The sequence below is a fragment of the Coccomyxa subellipsoidea genome (assembly GCF_000258705.1).
Source record: "Coccomyxa subellipsoidea C-169, whole genome shotgun sequence".
Taxonomy (NCBI): domain Eukaryota; kingdom Viridiplantae; phylum Chlorophyta; class Trebouxiophyceae; family Coccomyxaceae; genus Coccomyxa; species Coccomyxa subellipsoidea.
Window position 1 is genome coordinate 443,300 of NW_005178035.1, and position 21,295 is coordinate 464,594.

A 21,295-nucleotide genomic window follows, 5' to 3' on the forward strand; every position below is an offset into this window, starting at 1 on the left:
GCTGTGGGGGAGAAGGGCTGGACATCCAGCCCAAACAGCTTGGCACCTCTCTGCTGTCTCTCATCAAGGCTGGCACATGTCAATGTGCGTGACCTGTGCCTACGCGAGAAGTGCGGGACGTGCCTTCGCCTGATGTCGGATATTTGCAGGAAAGGCCTGTCAGCTACCTGCATGGGCAGGTCGTCCTTTTGGCACCAGGACACTGAAGAAGACTGAACGGAATGCAACATGAACGAGCAGTGCATAGGTGTGTGATCCAACATTACTATGTAACGATCTGACTTCTGTATTCGCTGACATTGAAGCCTGCGAAAATATTTGACAGATCACCCATCCTTGTAAGCACGTTATCCTTTATTTGTCTTGGTCCCTGCAGCGACCACTGGGACAGAGTTGAACAAAATGACGTTGCAGGTGGATGTCTCACCTGTCTGTATATGCAAGAGCCAATCTGCAATGGGATTTCCATCGAGAGGCAAGAAGGCATGCGGCCCACTGCCGGCCTTATAAATTTCAGTCAGGATTCAGGAGATGTCGGAACAGAACTCCGTGGAGCGGCGAATTAAAGACAATACAAGATCTCCAAAATTGTGGTTTCCGTGAATATTTCGTCGTTTCGAAGTCAGAGGATCGAATCAATCACTGATGAAGCCCACGACATGTCAGCAACGCAGGTGGGGCCGAGATAGGGGCATATTGGGATACGCGCTGGAATCGTGAGTTTTAGGTCTGCCCGCGCATACGAATCATTCACGAGCCTGATTCGACATTGCCTGTCTATAAGTCTGTCTTTTCAAGAAATACAAGTTTCGGAGGGAATCAGAGGCTGTGATTGCTACCGTGCTTGTTATCCAGAACGCTGTAATCCGGCTCTCATATAGTAAGTTCCGTTGAAGGCAGGGCGCTGCTTGTTACGACTGGCACATAAGTGAGTCAGAAGGGTATAAGGACGTAAAGAAATACTCCATTGAGATTTCCTTGACAAATGACAGGTAAGATGAAGCGCCCTTCAGTCCCAACGATGATTGCGGCATCTGACAGTACCAAGCAATATACTTTTTCATGAATCCACAGAACCTCGATCAAGTGCACTTGAGCAATGTCAAAGACGTTTTACTGTTTTCCCCGCACAAAGTAGGAGCATGCTTTTGTCGAGGCCGTTTTCTGGTTCTTTCAAGTGCTGATGCTGTGCCTACTCTCGCAGCAGCAGTGTTACCTGTGACGGACGCAGACCAGAGCAAGGGCACGATGTGCACAAGAGACATGTCAGTGGACAGTCTGCAGAGCTCCATGGACAGCCTCGCCACGCACGAAGCCCCCAGCACATCTGCCCAGGTGAGCGCCCCAGCTGGTGCAGAACACGAATCTGAGCTGCCCAACAGAGACTTCTCCGTCGCGAATGCATCTCTGGACGATTGTATGCGCCTGGTGCCATGTGCTGTCCGTATCCCCATTCTGCATCGCTGAATATGCCCAGGCTCCCAGTCAACCCCTTCTAGCTTTGCTAGGCAGCACATCAATCATGTGGGTGGGCACATGTGCCACTGTGCATGTGCATGCGAGGGCATCCCCCTCTGGATCCCCCCGTCTCGGGACCCCCCGTTTCTGGTTGACAGGGATCAGCCGCCAGCAAATTCCCACGCGCCCAGGAGACCTCCGTGCACAAAGCTGGGCTCAGCAATGCAATTCAGCCAGGTCAATGTCAATTTCAAATCTCAACATGCGCAGGGGCGGCACATGGACTATGACGCTGTGCTGGCAAAGCGGCGCGCCCACATCGGCCCCAACACAACGCTCGTCTACAAGCGCCCGCTGCACATGGTGCGCGGAGAGGGCTGCAGGCTCTGGGACGCAGACGGCAACGAGTACCTGGACTGCGTCAATAATGTGGCGCATGTTGGACACTGCCACCCCAAGGTGCGCCCTTGCCTGCTTTCTGCAGCTAATTTATCGGGGGGGCCCTGAGGCCATTTTGCCAGACAGTAGGATCCCCGAGGTCTAGCGTCTGTCATGCAAAGGGAAGACACTCCACCCCAAGACGCACACGCGCATTCTCTCATTAGCTCATTCACAGGGGTGCCGGCCCTGTGTTGGGCTAGGTGATGATTGAGGCTGGCATGGCAGTGTTCAATGGGGGCATTGCAGGCGGTGTGCACTGTGCTGGGCAGTTTTGCTCGGGCTAGGCCAGAAGCAATAAATCTGAAATGTGCTGCACCCCTGGGGCTACGGGCGCTGGAGGCTGCTCATGTGGAGAAGTGTTCTAGGGACCCTGTTGCCATTAAGTATTTCTGTAGAGGATGCAAATTAGGTGGATGTTGCTTGTTCCTGCTTGGTCTCCTCTGGTGCCAGCTGTTCCATTGGTCGTATTCCTCCTTTTAAGGGCGCAGACACATCCTGCTCGGGCATGTGGAATTCCTATTCTCCGAACGGGGCGGTAGCCGCCTCAAAAAGGTGGCAGAGGTGCAGTGGAACACCCGGCACACAGACTGCTATTAGCACATGACAGCCTGGAGCGTCCATCGATCAACCTTTCCAGACACAGGTGCCGGCATGTGCGCGCAGGTGACGGCAGCCATCGCGCTGCAGCTGGCAACGCTCAACACGAATGCGCGCTACCTGCACGAAGGCCTCAGCTCCTACGCTGAAGCGCTGACAGCCACCTTCCCAGAGGAGCTCTCGGTGTGCTTCGTGTCCCTTCTTGTCTGATGTAGCCACAATGTTATGATTTTGTTTTATGCATGTCTGCCATGCCTACCAAATGTAGGCGATTGAGCTTCAGCCGGCACATTGGTCAAGTTCGGCTGATGAGGCTACCCCCAATGACTCTTTCAGCATTGAGAACACTGAGTACTTGCCCATGGATGTCCGCCGAGCCTCTCTGTTGAAGCCAGAGTCTGGTTCACCAAAGTGCTGTCAGTGCTGCAGGACCCATCGTGGACAGTTTATGCATGCTCTTCTGCGTAAATTGTGTAGTCCTCACTAAAATGTGAGGCGCCAGATGACCCCTCTGTGATGCAATCTGTTACATGCATGCAAACCCGGGACGCATAAACAGGCCTACCTTCGGGCTATTGGGGCACGGCCTGAAATTTACAGAGACAGCATTGCAGAAACAGCATTACCTGCACTCAAGCAGGATAGCCGAATTATCCCGTTGGGGGCGCTCTGACTGGGCACTTCTGCACAAGTGACTTCTTGTGCTCATCCTTGACACTCTCTTCCTGTGGGGCCTACAGGTGGCATACTTTGTCAACTCGGGATCAGAAGCGAATGACCTGGCGCTGAGGATAGCACACTGCGCGGCGCCGGGGGCGACGCATGTGGCGATCATGGGAGGCGCGTACCACGGACACACAAAGGCGGTCATCGACTTGTCCCCCTACAAATACGAGGGGCCCGGGGGCGAGGGACGGCAACCCTACGTGCACGTCCTGCCCTGCCCAGACCCCTACAGGTGCGCTTCATAACCCTTTGCACACCCTTGGTCAAGAGGGCTTCTAAATGCTTATCATTAATATGTGTTCTACCGTACCCGAAAGGAAAAAATCACTTGTATGTTCTGCGCTGCTCACACCGGGTACATGTGTGAATGGTTCTTCACATCCCTTGCTGTCTGCACATTCTTGCATGTTCTCAATCTGACTGGGGGAAGGAAATCTCTTCCTTTTCTGCATCGCACTTCCCATGCATGCAACATGTGAGCGTTGGCCTGCTTTGCTGCATATGGCATGGTAGTACATACTGCGGCCAGCCCCCTGTTTACATCATTGCGCTTTTGGTCCTCCGATCTAAGCCCTGATGAAGGTATAAACTTCCACTGAAGGATCGGTGGCAGCTGAAAGTGGTGAATGTGCATGCTTCTGTCAGGGGACAGCATTTGGATGGGCGAAAGGCGGCAAAGGCAGCCATAGCACAGGCGCATGCAGCGGGCGGGCGGATTTGCGCATTCTACTGCGAGTCGGTGCTTTCATGCGGCGGCCAGGTGCGCCACAATGCAACATCCTTTCAGATAAGTAGACACCTTTTTAATGCAGCATCAGGGGCTAGTCTTTTATTCCTCCTGGCAGCATGGTCAGGCACAGCGCCCGTCAGCAGCTTAACCAGTTTGCAAGGGCTTTGCATGAAGCAAGCAAGGTTGTAGTTTCTTCTCCCTGTTGCTGTTGAATGGGGAGAGTCTGTTCTGTGTGCTTTGGCAGCGCAGTGCAGTGGTAGTAAAGTAGTTGCTGCAGGAGCAAGCATGCAGCAGTGCCTCCCTCTGCAGCAGTGACAAAGAGGAAGAATATCCATCCGGAGATGAGCACTTTTCATTGCTATTTATACCTTGCACATTCAAAAGGGTGTGTACTTCCGCAGATCATCTTGCCGGAGGGCTACCTCAGAGAAGTGTACGAGGAGATGCATGCAGAGGGCGCTGTGTGCGTGGCGGACGAGGTGCAGTGCGGCTTTGGCCGCGCAGGTGACCACTTCTGGGCGTTCGAGGAACAAGGCATTGTGCCTGACATCGTCACTCTTGGAAAGCCCATCGGCAACGGTTTTCCCCTTGGCGCTGTGGTGAGTGAATGCACCCCTCTCTTCTTGCCTGTCAACACCCGAAAGGATATTAAAGGGCTGGGTGGAAGTTGGCACACCTTTTGGCTGCGCATTGTGGGTTCATCAGAACTTGTAGGGCAGTACAAAGATGCCAATGGCTGTGCAGCACCTTGCTGAGTTCTTGATCGCAATGAATGGCCGTCCTATTGCCCAATTCGTGGCAATGCTGTTCCTTCATGTGCCCAGATGGCACACTTCATTGTTTAGAATCCCTTCTAAATCGCAGTAGTACAATTGTTGTACGGCCACAAAGGTCAACGGTGGTTGTGCCACTTAGTCGCAGAAGGGGACTAATTTAATGGATTGCACTGCCTGGGAGCACGAAAAGCGCGTTTTAGGATTTTTTGTCCGCCAACCAAGAGACTTAAATAATGATCACCCAAGCGATTCTCCATTTGCATCCCACTGCATCGACTTTCTACCTTGACGAAGTATCCAGTGCAGTTCCAGCTTTGCGTTCCACTGCTTTGTCTTAGTGAATGGCAGATTTCTCATGACATATTTGTTCTCTGTTTCAGATAGTGCAGCCAAAGTTTGCAGCGGCCTTTTCCAACGGGATGGAGTACTTCAACACGTACGGCGGCTGCACGGCAGCAGGCGCCGCCGGCATGGCGACGCTGCGAGTCATCCAGGAGGAAAATTTTCAGGCGCGCGCCAAACGCGTCGGGGTCTACCTGACAGCTAAGCTCAAGCAGCTGCAGCAGGTGCGACGCGTTCCCTTTTTCTCAGCACTTTTTCCAAAGCCTGGGTTCGTAGCAGGTTGTTGCGCCGAGGGGCTCTGCCTGAGAGCTGTTCTGCGGGGCAGCTTTGCTTTTGCAAAGCTGTGGATTTGAGCTTGTCAGCATTGTTGGGGAAGCTGCCTCGGTGCTCATGGAAACTGCTGTTTGGTGTGAGTTCGTCCGGCATCTGCTAATCTGTCTGAGACCGCAGGCAGCCGGGTATGTAGCCTTTTGCCTGACGCCCACAGGGGGCAATGACTTGGTCTGATTCCCACAAGGGGAAGGAAGAACACATGCACAGTTGTTGCGCAGTCGGCAAGCAATGCAAATACCTGAATGTTAGCTTATCAAAAGGACGCCACGATTTGCGCAATGCGTGTCACTCCATATGCAGATGATTCACATGCAGGGCTGCGCTACGCATGATGATGTCTGATCGCAAACTCCATGTGCACGCAGAGGTTTGAGTTTGTGGGCGACGTGCGCGGGAGCGGGTTGATGATAGGGGTGGAGATTGTCGACAACAAGGACTCGAAGAAACCGGCGCCCAACGCAGCCACGCACATAAAAGAGACGATGGTGGCGCGGCATGTTCTGCTCGCTGTGGATGGGCCGCACGCAAACGTGGTCAAGATCAAGCCGCCCATGGTTTTCGCCGAAGCCGAGGCGGATCACCTCATCGCTGAGCTAACCCAGGTGCCTGTCTTGCCTGCCCTTCCCGACTTGTGCTGGCCTGCTTGCTCTGTGCTGCTGCGTCGACTTTAATGGTAGCATCAAGTCCGTTGCATCTTGTGGAAGATGAAGCAATTGTGATAGTATGAACCGCTGTGCGTCATTTTGCATGCCTGTTTTATTGTGTTGTTTGGACCGCTGTGGAGACCACCATCGTTTGCTTGATACACCCATTCAAGACATTTGCTCTGCCCATGCATTTGAGGGTTGAGGACTGGCGTTGCAGGCTTAAATATCACTAGCTGATGTGGATGTGTTGCTTTGCAGGTGCTTGAAGAGGGTCTACCCGAGGGTGTCATTGCAGCAGACAGGCAGTGGGAGCCAAGGACGCCCCTCTGAGCTGCAGTGTGAAGTATCTTGGAGTTTATGTGCCACACCACATGGAAACGGAGGTTCCAAGGCTGGGTGCAGTTGATTTGAGGGCATGCTCAGATGGGCTGGAGTCTGCCTTCTTGTGGTGATTTGCAATGCGTTACCAGCGTTGCGGTGAGGACAGTGTGTTGCTGCTAATCGGGACTTTCTCAACATACCTTTTCTGCTGTCCTCAGAGGGAACACCCTTCTAATGAGATCTCTTGAAATCTACTGGGATGTCCGTGAATCGCATTGTCCTACTCTGACAATCACCTCACCCTGTAACAAATGATAGATAAGAACAGCAGCATTAATGTAATGAAACTTCCAGGACTCTGCATAGGAACGCAACCTGCAGTACAAAGCTCGGCTTAGCATCACCGCTCTGTCTGAACGCATATCTGCATCTGTACAATACATGCTGTCTGAACTCCCGTCCCTTTCTCATTGTTTCTAGATGGGTGCATGCTCAGCATGACACCTTTGATGACACATAAATACCAGTATTACTTCTGACCTCTGAGCAGTATTACTTCTGACCTCTGAACAATGACCACCGGAACTAATTGCAGCCCAAATAAGCACAGTACGATTTGCTGTACACGAGGCACACTGCATCATCTGATCATGACTGCACGTCTGATTAAGCTAAGACGTGACACCAGCTATCAGCAATTGCCGCCGGCAGCAATGGGCTGGCATATGCCGGGAGCAGCCTGGCCAAAGCACATCTGCCCAGTGCTGCACTCGCTGTCATCCATGCAGCTTCCCAGTGAAGTGCCCATCGCCACAAACACCCTGACCTCCCGCCCCTTCTGCTGAGCTGTCAGGCTGACATCGTCGCTGCATGTCAGGAACCTGTCCGGCTTATCTGTGCACTGCGGCTGCTGCGTGTCGCCCGGCGAGCAGAGCATTGCTGGGCGGCAGACACACGCACATCCAATTCAGAGAATTGCAGTCACCACAACAAGAACCCCGCTCTTGTCCCCAGCTGTTGGGCTAGCTGCGGGGCCTGGCATTTATAGTCACATTCACCAGTCTGCATGAAAGGTGCTGACTACGGTAACTTCCGATCCAGATGAACTGCAAGCTAGTTGACAAATCATTGCTGCCCAAGAGTTTCTTGTAAGGATGACAACCTAAGTGCTGCATTCCTTGCACATGCTCCGGTGCAGTGCATGCAGTCTCGACTTATCTGGGACACTACCAGATTCCATAGAACAGGCCAGGTGAGTGCTGCATGCAATATAAAACTACAGAGGAGAGCAACGGCTAAAGATGGGCAAAAGGAGCTTACCGGCTTGAGCCTGGTCTGTGACGGCGCACCCTCCGGCACCATTGCACCTGCCATTAATGACTGCGTTGTGGTTGCCCAGGAGGTCAGAACAGACGGCGTTGCCTCCTGCAGGCCTGCATGCACCGCCTGCTGCTCCACATGTGGGGGTTGTGACAATACCACATGCACCGCCCGCCTGCATTAAGCCAGAACATGCATTATTTGGAGGGCATTGCACATTAAGTACTGCAGCTCGGCTACAAGTCTGCTCGCTCCTTTGCATTGTGAGTGGCATTGAGCAGATGCATGTCAACAGAACTAATACTGAGCATCTACCAGAGACCATAAAACAACAGGTATGACATACAGCCCATGCATGCAGGCATGTCATCTCCTGATGGCAGTCCTGGCTGGCAACAATGTTGACCATGAGAAGAGGAGGGCAGGCGGTTTCAGACAGCTCTCACCGTGAGACATGAGTTTGCAGGGCAGCAGAGGGACATCTGGCTCAGTGTCAGCGGCTGAGTGCATGCACCTGGCGGAACACAGAATTCCTGACTAGCTTGCACATGCTCTGCACATGTTTGCTTTCTACTTTTGAAAGACACAGGTTATTTTCCTCGTACAAGCAATGCATGCAAGGGACATGAACAGCAGGCATCATGCCTGGTCATGGGTGCTGGTTACAGGGATCTCCTTATGCATTGCATTCCAGGAGTCTGGCTTTCTAAGCAAGGCATGCATGTGACATGAACATGCAAACATCATACATTTTGAGGAGTGCATGCAGCATGCATGAGGTCTAAGCAGAATGTAACAGACCTGGGGCGTAGGCAGGAGGCTGGGAATTGGGAGGAGAGTAGGCAGGTGGGCTGGCAAGGGGGGGTGATCCATATGCAGGTCCGTAGGCAGGACCATAGGCAGGGCCGTAGGCTGCAGGTGACTGGGTAGAGGCAGCTGGGGATGGTGGTGGGCCTTGCAGCAATGCATGAGAACACCTTGAGAACCTTTCTTACCTTGATCTAGTAAGGATCCTGGAAGGTAACAAATGATGAGACTTCCATCAGTGAGGGCTGAAGCCCTTGTGACCTTTGAGAAGGCTCCTCTTGTCCTGAGTACTGACCATCAAAGGCAGAAATTGGCGTGGTGTTTCCTGGTGATTTCTGTTGTCTGCATCACCTACAAATTTCACAAACAACGGCGGGGACATGCTGGAAGGGCGTACTCTTAGGCAAGAAGGCGCCAGATGAAGCAGATCCTTCCAAGGACTTCAAAGTCTCCTGTCGAACCACAAGCGCCAACAGTCAATCCAAACAAATTTCAACGTAATCAGCAGACTTACCATCAAGTAGGATGAGGCAAAAGGAGGCCACTGCCTCCAATGTACCCAAGCACATTTGGCGTGCTGCTTCCTTGAAAAGACAGTATGATCCCTTGGACGGCTGCCACTTGAGTTGTTGTAGCGGAATAGATGGTGTATAATCCTATTATGCATGGTTCAAAGACAGCAACAGATTTTGTCGAGGGAAGGACGTATGAGAAGAACACACGGAGATGCTATCGTTGCTTGCACCTCCCGCCGCTGCCGCATCGTAGGCAGCCTGTTGCGCTCCACTGATGTCTGCGATGGAACCGTACGCACTTCCCTGGCCACTGTCTTGGCCGGATGCGGGCAGAAAAGACGCACTCAGGAAGAGCAGCAGGGCCATCGACGCAGATGGAGCTCTGTCCTTCAGCCCCACTCTTGGCGGAGACATCTTGCCGCTTGCACGGACCTTCTGGTCTAGATGCTGAGATTCACAGGATCAGTGTGCTTTCAGAGGCATCTGAATTCTGGAAGTGCACCAGACTTCTGCCAGCGCATCGGCGGGGCGGGAACGGGTTCCCCCAAGGAGCGAGGGGACCACCAGCACGACATTTGCTCAGTAGCATCCCACCGAGTCCAAATATTTTGTCTAAAATTTGATCCGGAGCGGTGCCTGAACTGGTTTCAAAATACTTTTCCGCAGTCCTGGTGGGTTGACCAAGTTGCAATAGCACATTTCAGGGCGGATGACACGGCGGGACCGTGTCATACGCTGCATGCAGCTGCCCGCATGCACTGCCGCTGCGCATGGTAAAAAGCCCATAAATCAAGATTGCAACATGCCTCACTATGATGGAACAATAATTGTACATAGATGGTCTGCCATGGTTGGCCAGCACTGTACAAGCAAGCAAACACAATTGAGCATGCATATGCTAACTATGGAATAGCTCAGCCTCATAGCTGACAGGATAGCATGGGGATCACGAATGGCCCACAGTGCCCAGGCGGTCCCACATACTTGCAAAAGGCTCTGAAACAATTCAGGATCCATAACCTCCACATTAGATTTCAGGAGCCACAAAACTTACGTCAAACCTCAGCCTGAAAATACCCCAGACCCTCTGTCTCAGCAGCAATCCTGTGACTAAGGAAATCATCCTCTGAACAGGTTGAGCGGACATATCATATCATTTCAGTGCCACTCAACCAATACACCCGTTAGCGTTGTTCTCCACTGACCGCACATCTGCACGTTGGTACATTCATGCTGAAGACTAAAATGCTTTTGCAGGCTGCAGAGCCCGGGCCACAACGCTGAAATTCTTTCGCAACACACTTGGACCAGGAACGCTAACAGAAGACACCCATACACATCCTAGGCAACAATGCTGATTCCTCAGAACAGGATGATGCCATCTCAGAAGTTCTGCGTCAGAACGCTACAGTGCGCGTGTGAGCCCTTCTTTGGGCAAATGGGAGCGCCAATGTCAGCACAGGTGATGTCAGCGGCAGTGACTCAGCGGAACCGGCTCTCCTCACACGGACTCAGCGCGTGCAGAAGTTTGAACGCTAGCGCTGATGTCAATGGAATGACTCAGCGGCGGCAGCTCTCCTTGAGCAGAGTCAGTGCGTGCGTGCGCCCCGCGGCGTTGTCAATAACCCAGCGCTGACATCAACGCCGTCAATAATTCTCCTCAAGCATCTTCAACGCATGCCTCCATATTCTGGCATTGTCATCTGCCAGTGCTGACATCAGCGCCGGCGGATCTCTTCCAGTGGAGTCAGCGCATGCGGCCGTTGCGTAGTGTTGTCATACATCAGAAGATGATGTTATTGGCGACGACTCAGCGCCGCCGGTTCTCCTCGAGCGGAGTCAGCGCGTGCGTCCGTCGCCCGGCGTTGTCATGCGGCACTCGGGCCAGCCGCTGTTCCAGGTAGGTGGCGCAGGGGCGTGCGCCAACTCGCTGGGCCTCGTCTAGCGGAGTGTTCCCCCACCTGTCGCGCACGTTCACGTCCGCGCCGCCCTCCTCCACCAGAAGCCGGATCTGCCAGGGCAGTGAGGCACTTTTGGCGGGGGAAAAAATGAGGAACAAATAATACAGCAAGGCTGTTTGTAAGCCAGGCTAGCTTATAACGTGCTGACATTCTCTTTAGACCAACATTACAAGATGTTGCTGTGCAGGTGGATGTCTTGTTGCAGTATTTCTACCTGTGATCATGTGCAACTACACTACGCAGGTTCCAAAAACCAGGAGCCAAGCTGGAATGCACTTTTGGCATGTATGCCAGTGGTATGCTGGTAGCTCCCCTTTCATGGAAACTTGTGAGGTCAAGGGCATAAGCATGGTTTGAGAATCAAAAGCATCTTCATGTGCACTGCAGGAGCGGAAGGTAAAGGCAGCCGCACCGCAGCGGTGTTGCCTTCTGACGCGGCGATGTGCAGCGCGGTGCGTTTGTCGTAGTCCCCGGCATCGGCCGGCGCGCCAGCCGACACCAGCCGCCGCAGCAGCGGCAGGTCCCCCTCAAAGACACACGTGCACAGCTGCGAGGCCATTGCAACCCTGTCCTGGCCCAGCCTGCAGAGGGGGAGGAAGCTTAATCAACATCCCCATCTCCAATTACGTTGCTGGACCTTGGGGACCAGTCTGAACGGCTATACACGAAGGCACCAAACAAGAACCTGTGGTAATCAACAAAACGCTTGATAGTTCCCTCTCTATGGATCTTTCCAGGGTCTGGCATCAATGTCACTGTGACTCTGGGAGCTGAGTAGACCCCAAAAAACGTTGACAAAATCCCTGCACCTCCTCCTTGCAGCTTTACTTGCTATGACAGTCACAGAACCCCCTGCATCTGGCCATTCATGGCAGCCATCCCAGCAGGAGATGGTTCAGGAGGAGCACTCAGTGAGAGTCTTCTACCGTACACATTTCAATTACTGCTGCAGCAGCGGCATGCCTGAAGAAGCAAGCATTTTATTTCAAATTCTTTCAATTTGAAACTCTTAAGAGGGAAATCTCACATGGCTCCCTGGCGGCGCAGCAGCTCGACGATGTCAGCGTGGCCGTGGATGCAGGCTTCCATGAGGGCGTTCCTGTTCAGGCTGTCCTTGGCGCTGACGTCAGCGCCCGCTGAGATCAGCGCCACCGCCACGTCAGCGTGCCCCTTGGCCGCCGCCAGCATCAGGGCCGTCCGGCTGTCGTAGTCTGCGCTGTCGGGCGCAAACCCCTGGTGCAACATCTGCGCACACAGAAAACATGGACTTTGGTGAGTTTGGTGATTTGAAGTACACTTGTCTGAAACAGTTCGATTTGCGTTGCCCAGACTTGAGAGAATTTTCCTGGCTTCAAATGCGCGTAATAATGTGCAGAGCCCACTGGAATTTATAATGTCATGATTGCACGATCACACTTGTTGCAAGACACGCTCTATTGACACTTTTGATCCCTGTGATAGAGCCTGCAAGAATGGCCGTTGCGGCACATGATTTTTTCTGTCCACGAGAGCACCAAGGCGTGACTTCCTGAGCATGACTGGCCAACATTGATCCTGGTGATGATTGAAGGTGTGCAGTTGACGTTTGAGAGGACAGCGTACAAATGCTGACCTGGCGGATTTTCGCCGCGTCACCCTGGCTGGCGGCATACAGGAATTGGTTGGTGCGTTCTGCGTCCTGCCGCGCCAGTGTCTGTTGCACCATGCTCCTCACCCGCAGCAGGTTCGCCATTGCCTGCAGGGCAGCTTCCCAGCATCAACCTTTATTCACCCTAGCTTGCTCGGTGCATGACCCCAACAGCACATTAGCACAGTGTAAGTGAATGATTACGGGGACTGCCTGTACAGATCACAGTCATCAATCCTGTTACAGATCAGGGCACCTGCAAGACACACAGTACACAGTACACAGCACACAAACACCACATAAAATAATCAAGAGTGCATTCCTTCCATGAGAAGCAACATAGACCATGTTGTATGAGGTGCTCAAGGAATGCAAGGCAGCATTTTAAGTGATGTTCTGGCTTCATTTAATAGACTGTGAATGGCCATTTGACAGGGCTAGAATGCAGCCATGGCCAAAGGTGGGTGCATCATCAGGTCACAAAGAGAAAATTAAAAGTCTTCTCTTGCAGAAACTTAAGAACGTGTGCAATTGACACGGTTGACTCACCATCTCCTGCCGGTGAGTCAGGCCAGGAATAGAATTGCCACCGTTGACTGTTGAGCCGGCGGAGGGCGGCTGCGCCCGAGGCGGTCGCCCTGACAGTTCACCACTCCTCCTGCAGAACATTAATTTATTCTCCTTACTACATTTTTTGAGATCTCCTGGGAGCCACCTGAGTTTCATTGGCTGCACCACTGTCTGCATCATTTGTCTTCAGCACTCATAATCTGTCAGTCACGTCAGATTAGGAGTGCACGTTACGCATTACATTCTCTCATGGACAGGAGATCCTACTCACCCCCTCAAAGCTGGGCGGCCGGCATCGCTCGGATCAGAGCCCCCGCAGCCATCAGCCTCCGAAGCGCGCATGGCTGACAGCTGCGCGAAATTGAAACTGGTAGCGGCTGAAAACGGCGTCGGCGGCGGCACTTGCTGCTGTGGCGCCGCCTGCGGTGCGGCCTCCTGTGTCCCTGTAGAAAGCCAGAACAGATCAATCAACCAGAAAATCTTGGCAATCAGAATGGGTCATCGAGACTAGGCCCGGCAGACAGAACCAGCTCAGCATAGTCTACATCTGTCACCTTTAACTTGCTCACCAAGCATCGCCTGTTCTCGGCAGGTGGGCATGAGCTTGTGGAGGGGCAAGGACATAATTTCATAAGTGCATGGATCCCTTGCCAGACATGGGAAATTGAGATCTTCACTATAACTCTCTATATCATGGTCTCATATGCTTGCTCGGGGACATGTGGCCCCAATTGGAATAAATACTGAATACCATGCCCATGCTTTATTGAGTATTGATTGATCTGGCGAGTCCAACAAGGGATAGGATTGTGGCAGCCTTTAACTGCAGCTTTTTTGCAGGACGCACCTTACCTCTTGGCAGGAAAAGCGTGTAATAACAACAGGGACATGTGAGGGAAGCATGCGCGCACCTGCGGCCGCAGCAGGCAGGTCACGGGGAGATGCGCCGCCGGACGACCCCGAAGCAACGCTCTGCAGAGTGGCCACCGGGCCCGCCCTCACACCCGTACCTGCACCAAAATCAATTGTGCTTTCATCTGTTGACCAAAGCTGGTCCGCAAGTTTTGCGGCCAGATACATCTGCCATGAGAGACACTTGAGCTGTCATTGATCAACCTGAGAGAATGCTGGAACTGTCTGCTGCATGTCAAAGCTTGCAACCCAGTGACACATTCAAGAGGTATTACAGTCACTAGTGCGAAAGCTCCTTTCAAGCAAAAAAGCTGAATAACTGCATTATTATAATTTTCACTTTTAGAAACCCGTTGGGAGCCGCCTGAGGCTCATTGGTCTTGTGGGCAGTCTTCCCATGCCCATCTGCACATGAGAAAACCCCTGATGTGTCTGCATTCTGTCGGAAATCTGGCAATTCTAAAACTGTTCCGTACTGCATTTATTATCAAATCTGCTTCCGCTAAGTCTGTTACTGCTCTTTGTTTCTCAGGTACACCGTGAGAGGCCATTACGATGATGCCAAAGCTCCATGCAAAACAGCCAGCACATTTGCCATGTTTTAGAGTCTGTGTCAGGTGAGGTTTGGCACTGCTCAAATAGACAGTCCGAGGCCATAGCGATGAGTCAGCGGGAAATACTACACCTGGGGGCTCGTCTATGAGGGCGCCCTCCACCAATTCTGGCGCGGCCCATTTGAATTTAAGTTTGGATGGGATGGTCGGAGCCGAGTGCAGCATGATGGTGTTGTACGCATGCGCGCCGCCGCGGCCCCGGAACTGCTCCTGCACGTTCTGCGCGCACATGCCCGCACATGTCAGCATGCCGCGAATACCATTCTACGTGCAGTCGCGCGGCTTTGTAAAAGTTGCTGTATGTGGTTGACCCTGCATTCAACACAAGCGGCATGGTGGCCTGCACCTACTGCTTCACTCTGCTGATGCAAACCGCTGCCTGAACAGTGCAAAGGTTGTCACTACTTGAAACGGATTGGGCAGCACCCTGCATCTTGTGAAGGATGACTCCAGCCCCTTCTTCTGAATAAGAAACCTCCTCCTTGCATTTGATGTATTACTCTTGCACAAGGTGCTTCATGCTTGAGAAGCTCTTTCCAGGTGCTCCTCTTTCAAGACAGCTGCAACTTGGCAAGATCTTGAACATTGAAAAAGTGCAAGGGCTCACATCAATTTGCCTTCCAAACCAGACAAAGCAGCTGTTGGCAGAGCACAGCACCTAGGAGCACGGCCCTTGCGCTCTCGACGGCCCATATTGCAGCATAGGGGTCTATGGATGATATTCCAGGCCTTGAAGAAGAGCCATAAATAGCTGCACCAAGAGCAAACACCTCATGGGGGCGCGCACGCAAAATGGTGAGCACGGCACAGAAATTGGGCTCTAGGATTTGGGGAGTAAAATCCAATATATCAAATCCAAAAGGGGACAGTTATCAAGAGGTCGGGAATAATCACCTCGTGGGCGCGCGCAAGAAGGTTGGTAAGAACGGTGCGTGCGCCGATGGGGAATGCGGCGGCGATGGAGTTGTAGGCGCCACGTGGCACAACTAATATCCGACACACGCTGACGCTGCGCACCGTCTCCAACTGCGCTACCTCCGTGTAGAAGGCCACCTCCCCAAACGCGTCCCCCGCCCCGTACAGCGATCTGCCAGTCACCAGATCGATTATTTTCACGCATCCTGCCCAAAAATTTGCATGTTGTGGCGCGCCAAATCATGATGCATGAGCTGCAGCCTTCATTGGGATTGCCATCACCTTGGACTATGTCTTCGATATGCTTCAGCACTAAATGTCGGGGATCCGAATGGCACATATGCAATGATGATGACCCATTAAACTTTAATGGGTCTGCAGGTTCTGCACGGTCTACAGGTTCTACAACGCAGCAAGAACCTCCGGCAAGGCTCTGAAATCCCTAGTATATCTTTGCAATTGTTTGCCACGCAATTGCGGTATTCATTTCAATGTCATGCATCCCTGCCCTACAAAGAGCGGAAGGGTGCAGCTCCTTCGGGTCACAGAAGTATATCCCACCTGCTGTAGGAGCCGCCGCGGATGCTCGAGTGGCCGTCCAAATCGATGGTCAGCTCCTCGGCCTCCTGCCCCGGCCGCAGCACTTCCACCATTCCCCCCACCAGCAGCATCAGCTCGTTCACAGAATCGCCCTCCGACAGGATCTCCACCTGCGCAGCGCAGCACAGCGCGCGTTTCGTGCCTGCTGAAGGTTCCTCCCCTTGCTTTGGCAGAGGTCTATGGTGCTTTGCATGTCTGCATGCACCTACGTAGAGCCAATGCACAGGATTGGCACTCTGGCAGCAGTGACCACACAGCAGTGCTGAATGATTCCTATCATGTCACTCAGTTTGCCTTGTTAAATATGTGCAATCCTGCATTGTGTAGGGATTGCCAGAGGTCTAAGCAGTGCTCAGGTGACAAGCAACCGGGCTGGCCGCTGATGGCTGCATCAAAATGCATCTGCCCCGGACGCAAGAATCACGACAAGCAAGCCCGACTGTTTCTCTGCGGGAGGCGCTTGAGCTCCCTCGCGCTGCTGTTGATCTCGGTCACACGACCTCCTTTTGCCTCAATGCATGCAGAGCAGTTCTGAGAAATATGACATTTGGTAGCTCAGAGCAATCAGGCATGCATGCGCGCACCTCTGGCATGCATAGTTGCATGCTAGCGTCACTCAGAAGCAACTGGAGGTATTTCTGGTGATTTAAATGGGACCCAAGACACGCTTTTTATGAAAATAACACCCTGAAAATACTATGTTTCCACTAACGTGAACTCAAGGCATGTGCCCGCACCTGCGGCATGAAGAGTTCGATGCGCGCGACGCTGAGCAGCGAGTCGAGGAACTTTTGGCGTACGCCCTTGAAGAGGTACGCCCCCCGCACGTGGCGCAGGTACAGGTGGCGCAGAATGCGGCGCCGAATTGTGGTAGGAAATATATGCAGCACCTGAAGGATCACATTTCCATATTAATACTCTTGCAAGTTGTTGGTGACAGATGGCGCAGGGTTCGAGACTCAGATGGCCTTGAGGTGGGTCCTTTTTTTTGCAGCACTTTTTTGCTGTCTCTGGACCAGCAGTGTGGTTTGATTGTGCGGCAGTGGCAGCGCATGCCAAGAAAGGACTCCACGCAATTTGGAAGAACACACGAGGGTACAGATATCTTGGAAATCTGAGGGAGGTGGCCTCTGGGGTGTAGAGCAAAATCAAGGGGAGAATTCCAGGGGGTCAGAGAGCGCGACCTGCTCGTCTGAGGCCTCCTCATTGTTGAAGTGCAGGCGCAGGTGGGAGTGCATGCTGTCATTCAGATCCTGCGCACCAGCAACCCATGGTCAAAGCATTTACCACACTTCACACCTCCAAGAAACCATTATAGCACTCCAATCTGATAGCTGCCCTGACTTGATCCAAGTCGGATTAAAGTCATCCAGCCTGTTCAATGCAGCAAAGACAAAATGGAGGCAGCTGGAAGCATGCTATGAGCTAAAGCCATGTGCATGCAATGAGCACAAGCCCAGTTGATGAAAGCTCACATATTATCCTCTAGAGCTTTTGATGCCAGCCCATCTAGACCATGTACTGACCAATTCATGCAGAAGTAGAAACCTCGTACGAGCGGATTCAGATTGGGCCAAGCAAAGCACCTCAGGGATCTCATTGACGGCGATGTACTCCTTCAGATTTGTGGACAGGTCTCTGTAGCGCCCGGTGCGCTCGTCATGCTTCACCACCAGCAGTGTGATGGTTCCCAGTACGTACGCGCCCAGCGCCAGATTGAAGAACATGTACATCGTGGCCCACACCGCCTGCACATCAGCACGCACGAAAGCTCACTTATCAGCTGTTGTGTTGCCAAATTCACTAATTTGAGGGGTTTGCCAAAGGTGACTATATGCTCCACCGGGGTTGCATGGAATAATTGTCAGCGCAACTTCAAAAGAGCCACAATGCCTCTCCAATTGAAGTTCCAGTTTGAGCAGATATTTGTTGCTTGCACATGCCGTCAGGAATGTAGCTTGGCCAGCACGCAAGCTGCGTCCCAGGTGGGGTTGCAACTGCTAAGCAAGGCAGCACGTGTGAATGTCTTTTGCAGAGGTCAGATTCATTAGAGCCTGACCTCTGCGGTGTTGACTGCAGAGAAGTCCCCATATCCGACTGTTGCCAGCGTGGTGATGGCCCAGTACAGTGAGAAGGCATACCTGCGATGGAAACTTGATCAGGCGTAGATGGTTCATGGAGCATTTACATGTCACCACAAAGAAGATGAGAAGAAATTGCAGTCATGGCTCGGCAGTCATCGGTGTATGAAGCACCGTGAGCACATACAATAACAATGCAGCAGGAAATGCACTGTCATGTAGAAACAAGAAGGTTCAATGGGCATCTCCAGCAATGGACAAGGCAGCACGCAGAGGCACCGCACAGTGATGTCCTTGTTTGCTGGAAAAGAGCAGGGAAGGAGAAATCAGTACCTGACTGGCAGGCTCAGGTCAAACACATCGTCAAAGTGGCGCCCAATCCAGGTGTCATGGTCCAGGCCGTATTGCACTGCTATGAAATAGAACATGCATGCCGACCAGTGCGTCACATAGAACACATACTGCGCAGCCACACAACACATTGAAATATGTCAATAACAAACTCAAACTCATGTTGCTCTCTCTTGAAACAAGCATAGATGTTTAGGCAGATGATGCTCCTTTCAATGCAGACACAGAGTTTGTGCATCGACCCACTTGATGCAACTGCATGTCATGCTTTGCAAGACACCTGCATAAAGGGATGGAGAGGCAATAATTGTCTCAGGCTGAGACCCTCAGCAGTCATGGCATCGTTGGGGGGGGCTTACTATGAGGTTCCTGATGAGCGTGACCCAGAGCAGGGACATGGTGAGGTTGAACTCCAGGTGCTCAAAGAACCAGCGCACGCGGTACAGCCGGATCTGCGCTGCCAGAACTTCATCAGTCCTCCCTCTTTCCTTTTCAATTTTTTTTGTGGAGAAATGAGCCAGACACATGAAAGCATGCCTAAGCATGCACCTGCTTGCAGCTGCCAAATCCTGCATGCACGAATTTGAGTCGAAGTCCATGAAAGGGTCAATTGTTGGGTGCAGTGTGCAAGATCGGCCAAGCACTGCCCCAAATGCTATGCATGACTGGGAAGACTATAAGCGTTCACATAAGGTTGCATGTGCATGCGGGGGCGCGCAACTGCACATGCCAGCACATGCTGCAGCAAAGCAGGGCAATCAAAATGAATAATTGTTCCATACAAGCCCTTCAGGCGCACCATTCGGAGCAGTCTCAGCAGTGGCACCCTGGCGATTATGCTCTGCCCGGCATGGAAGTCACCCAGCACCCACAGGGCCAGGTAGTCCAGTGGCAGCCAGGCTGCCATGTCCCAGTAGAACCGAGTCCTGCAACCAAAACGACAATCTTGACTATTCTCTACCCCACAAAGCAGGTCCACTTTACTTTACATCCCTCTCAAAATACCTCCCAGAGGCGATAATTTGCATCATTGCATACAATCCTGCACTCCATCTGAATGATAAAAGCACAAGGAATAAATATGCAATACCCGCTATTCTGGTCAAGAGATGCCATAACGAAGACACACAGTACTAGAATTCTGTGTGCAGTGAATACTCTGTTGATATGCAATGACAAAATTCTACTAAAAAGTTTAATTAGGCAAATAAAGTGAAGAACAGGCACCTGCGGTAGTTTTTGGCCACGTCTGCCTTGTTGGTGATGAGGACCTCGTTCTCAGTGAAGGCCACTCGGAAGCTGATGACAATGTCAATCGCATACAGCAAGTGCAGACCCATGAAGATGATTGATGACGGGGATGCCCACGAACTGCACAGTATCACAAACAACATCTGATCAGGTGCACAATTGTGATTCAATAGTAGAGGGGTTCTTCTCTGCTCTACATGCAGTGGAATGCACCAGCCAGATCAAGCATGGCTGTCATTTTAGCATGATGGAATAGGTTGGATCTGCCCTGATGTGGTGCAATACACCAGCCAGATCGGAGGTGTATGCCTGCCATTTGAGCATCAAAGACACAATCTGGATCTGCCCTATATGACGTGCAACGCACCAGCCATACCTATCGTGCATGCCTGTCATTCTATCAATATAGGGGTGAGCCTGCCCTACCGCATGTATAACATGGGACCAGCATGGAATTGCGGACATGGACAACAAGGAAAGAGTGTATGATATTCTCCCTAAGGTCCTAATGCCGTGCGCTGGAGTCTAAGTCGTGCATTTGAGGAGGTAGGATCGCACTAGCGCTCTGAGTGGGGTAGAAAAGCCACGATCCACGGCTCGTAGAATCCTGTGAAGCCCGCTCCAGCAATGGTAACCCCCCACCAGATGCAGTACCTGCAAATCATCTCCCAGGATATCTGGAAGCACGCAGCCACTGACACACAATTTGATGGACTACCGTGTTACTCAAAGGTGTGTGCACTGAGTGCTGTCAGTCTATTGAGCTTACAAGGAGCGCTCACCAGTCGGCATGGGGGTCTATTATCCACTTGGGGATGTAGGGCTTTTGGAGGCCGCTCTTCCGTCTCTGCATAGACAGCACAAGAGATGCTCGGTCCTGGCCTGCAAATGAGCTCATTTTCTGCCCAGATCCGGGACCATCGTACATTTTACACAGCAGTTCCAGCATAATGAAGGTCGAAACAGGTCTAAACGAAAACTGCCTCCTGCTGCACCTGCCTTTGTGCATCACAGCATCAACATCGTCGCATGGACTGCGAGCTCAGAGCTGTTTGAATGATATCGGGGGAGCAACATAGCTCTAAGAATGGTATATGAATACCTTTGAGCGTTACAGAGAAAGAGGCAATCGTGTAAGTACATTAATAGTGCTAGAGAGTTTACTCTGTCCAAGTGGCCCTGCACTGCTGGCAGGCAGTGCGCGTCGGATGTGGCATGAAGCAGCGACTCCCCCAGATCATTACAGGAGGATGGCCGGCGCCTCATGCTTGCATTGCTCGACATGAGGCCGAGCTGAGCGGTCTCTGCAGCTCACCGTCCGCTGGAAGTGATGGCACACACCCATTTGGTGCGCATCGAGGCGTCCAACCTTGTCAATTTCCGCGAAAAGCTCTTGAATG

The 21,295-nt window shown here is 52.3% G+C and overlaps 3 protein-coding genes across 3 annotated transcripts; 1 reads left to right on the forward strand and 2 right to left on the reverse strand.

Moving 5' to 3' along the window:
* Positions 1-1,737: 1,737 nt before the first annotated feature.
* Positions 1,738-6,380, forward strand: COCSUDRAFT_36628 (PLP-dependent transferase; the record flags this gene model as incomplete). Its single annotated transcript, XM_005647515.1, has 8 exons — positions 1,738-1,917; positions 2,563-2,679; positions 3,237-3,454; positions 3,868-3,982; positions 4,354-4,551; positions 5,109-5,294; positions 5,769-6,005; positions 6,309-6,380. 8 exons carry the CDS (start codon positions 1,738-1,740, stop codon positions 6,378-6,380), a joined length of 1,323 nt encoding a protein of 440 aa, XP_005647572.1.
* A 682-nt stretch (positions 6,381-7,062) lies between these two features.
* On the reverse strand, positions 7,063-9,427 carry COCSUDRAFT_63412 (hypothetical protein; the record flags this gene model as incomplete). The annotated part of the gene is made up of 3 exons (XM_005647516.1): positions 7,063-7,310; positions 7,692-7,796; positions 9,244-9,427. The coding sequence occupies 3 exons, from the start codon at positions 9,425-9,427 to the stop codon at positions 7,063-7,065; spliced, it is 537 nt and encodes a 178-aa protein (XP_005647573.1).
* A 1,396-nt stretch (positions 9,428-10,823) lies between these two features.
* Positions 10,824-21,161, reverse strand: COCSUDRAFT_63413 (hypothetical protein; the record flags this gene model as incomplete). The annotated part of the gene is made up of 21 exons (XM_005647517.1): positions 10,824-11,024; positions 11,387-11,555; positions 12,002-12,219; positions 12,587-12,709; positions 13,151-13,259; positions 13,443-13,614; positions 14,083-14,181; positions 14,769-14,916; positions 15,592-15,784; positions 16,174-16,322; positions 16,950-17,102; positions 17,397-17,465; positions 17,799-17,960; positions 18,272-18,353; positions 18,627-18,754; positions 19,004-19,096; positions 19,444-19,570; positions 19,872-20,015; positions 20,454-20,549; positions 20,678-20,742; positions 21,060-21,161. 21 exons carry the CDS (start codon positions 21,159-21,161, stop codon positions 10,824-10,826), a joined length of 2,802 nt encoding a protein of 933 aa, XP_005647574.1.
* Between the last annotated feature and the right edge of the window lie 134 nt (positions 21,162-21,295).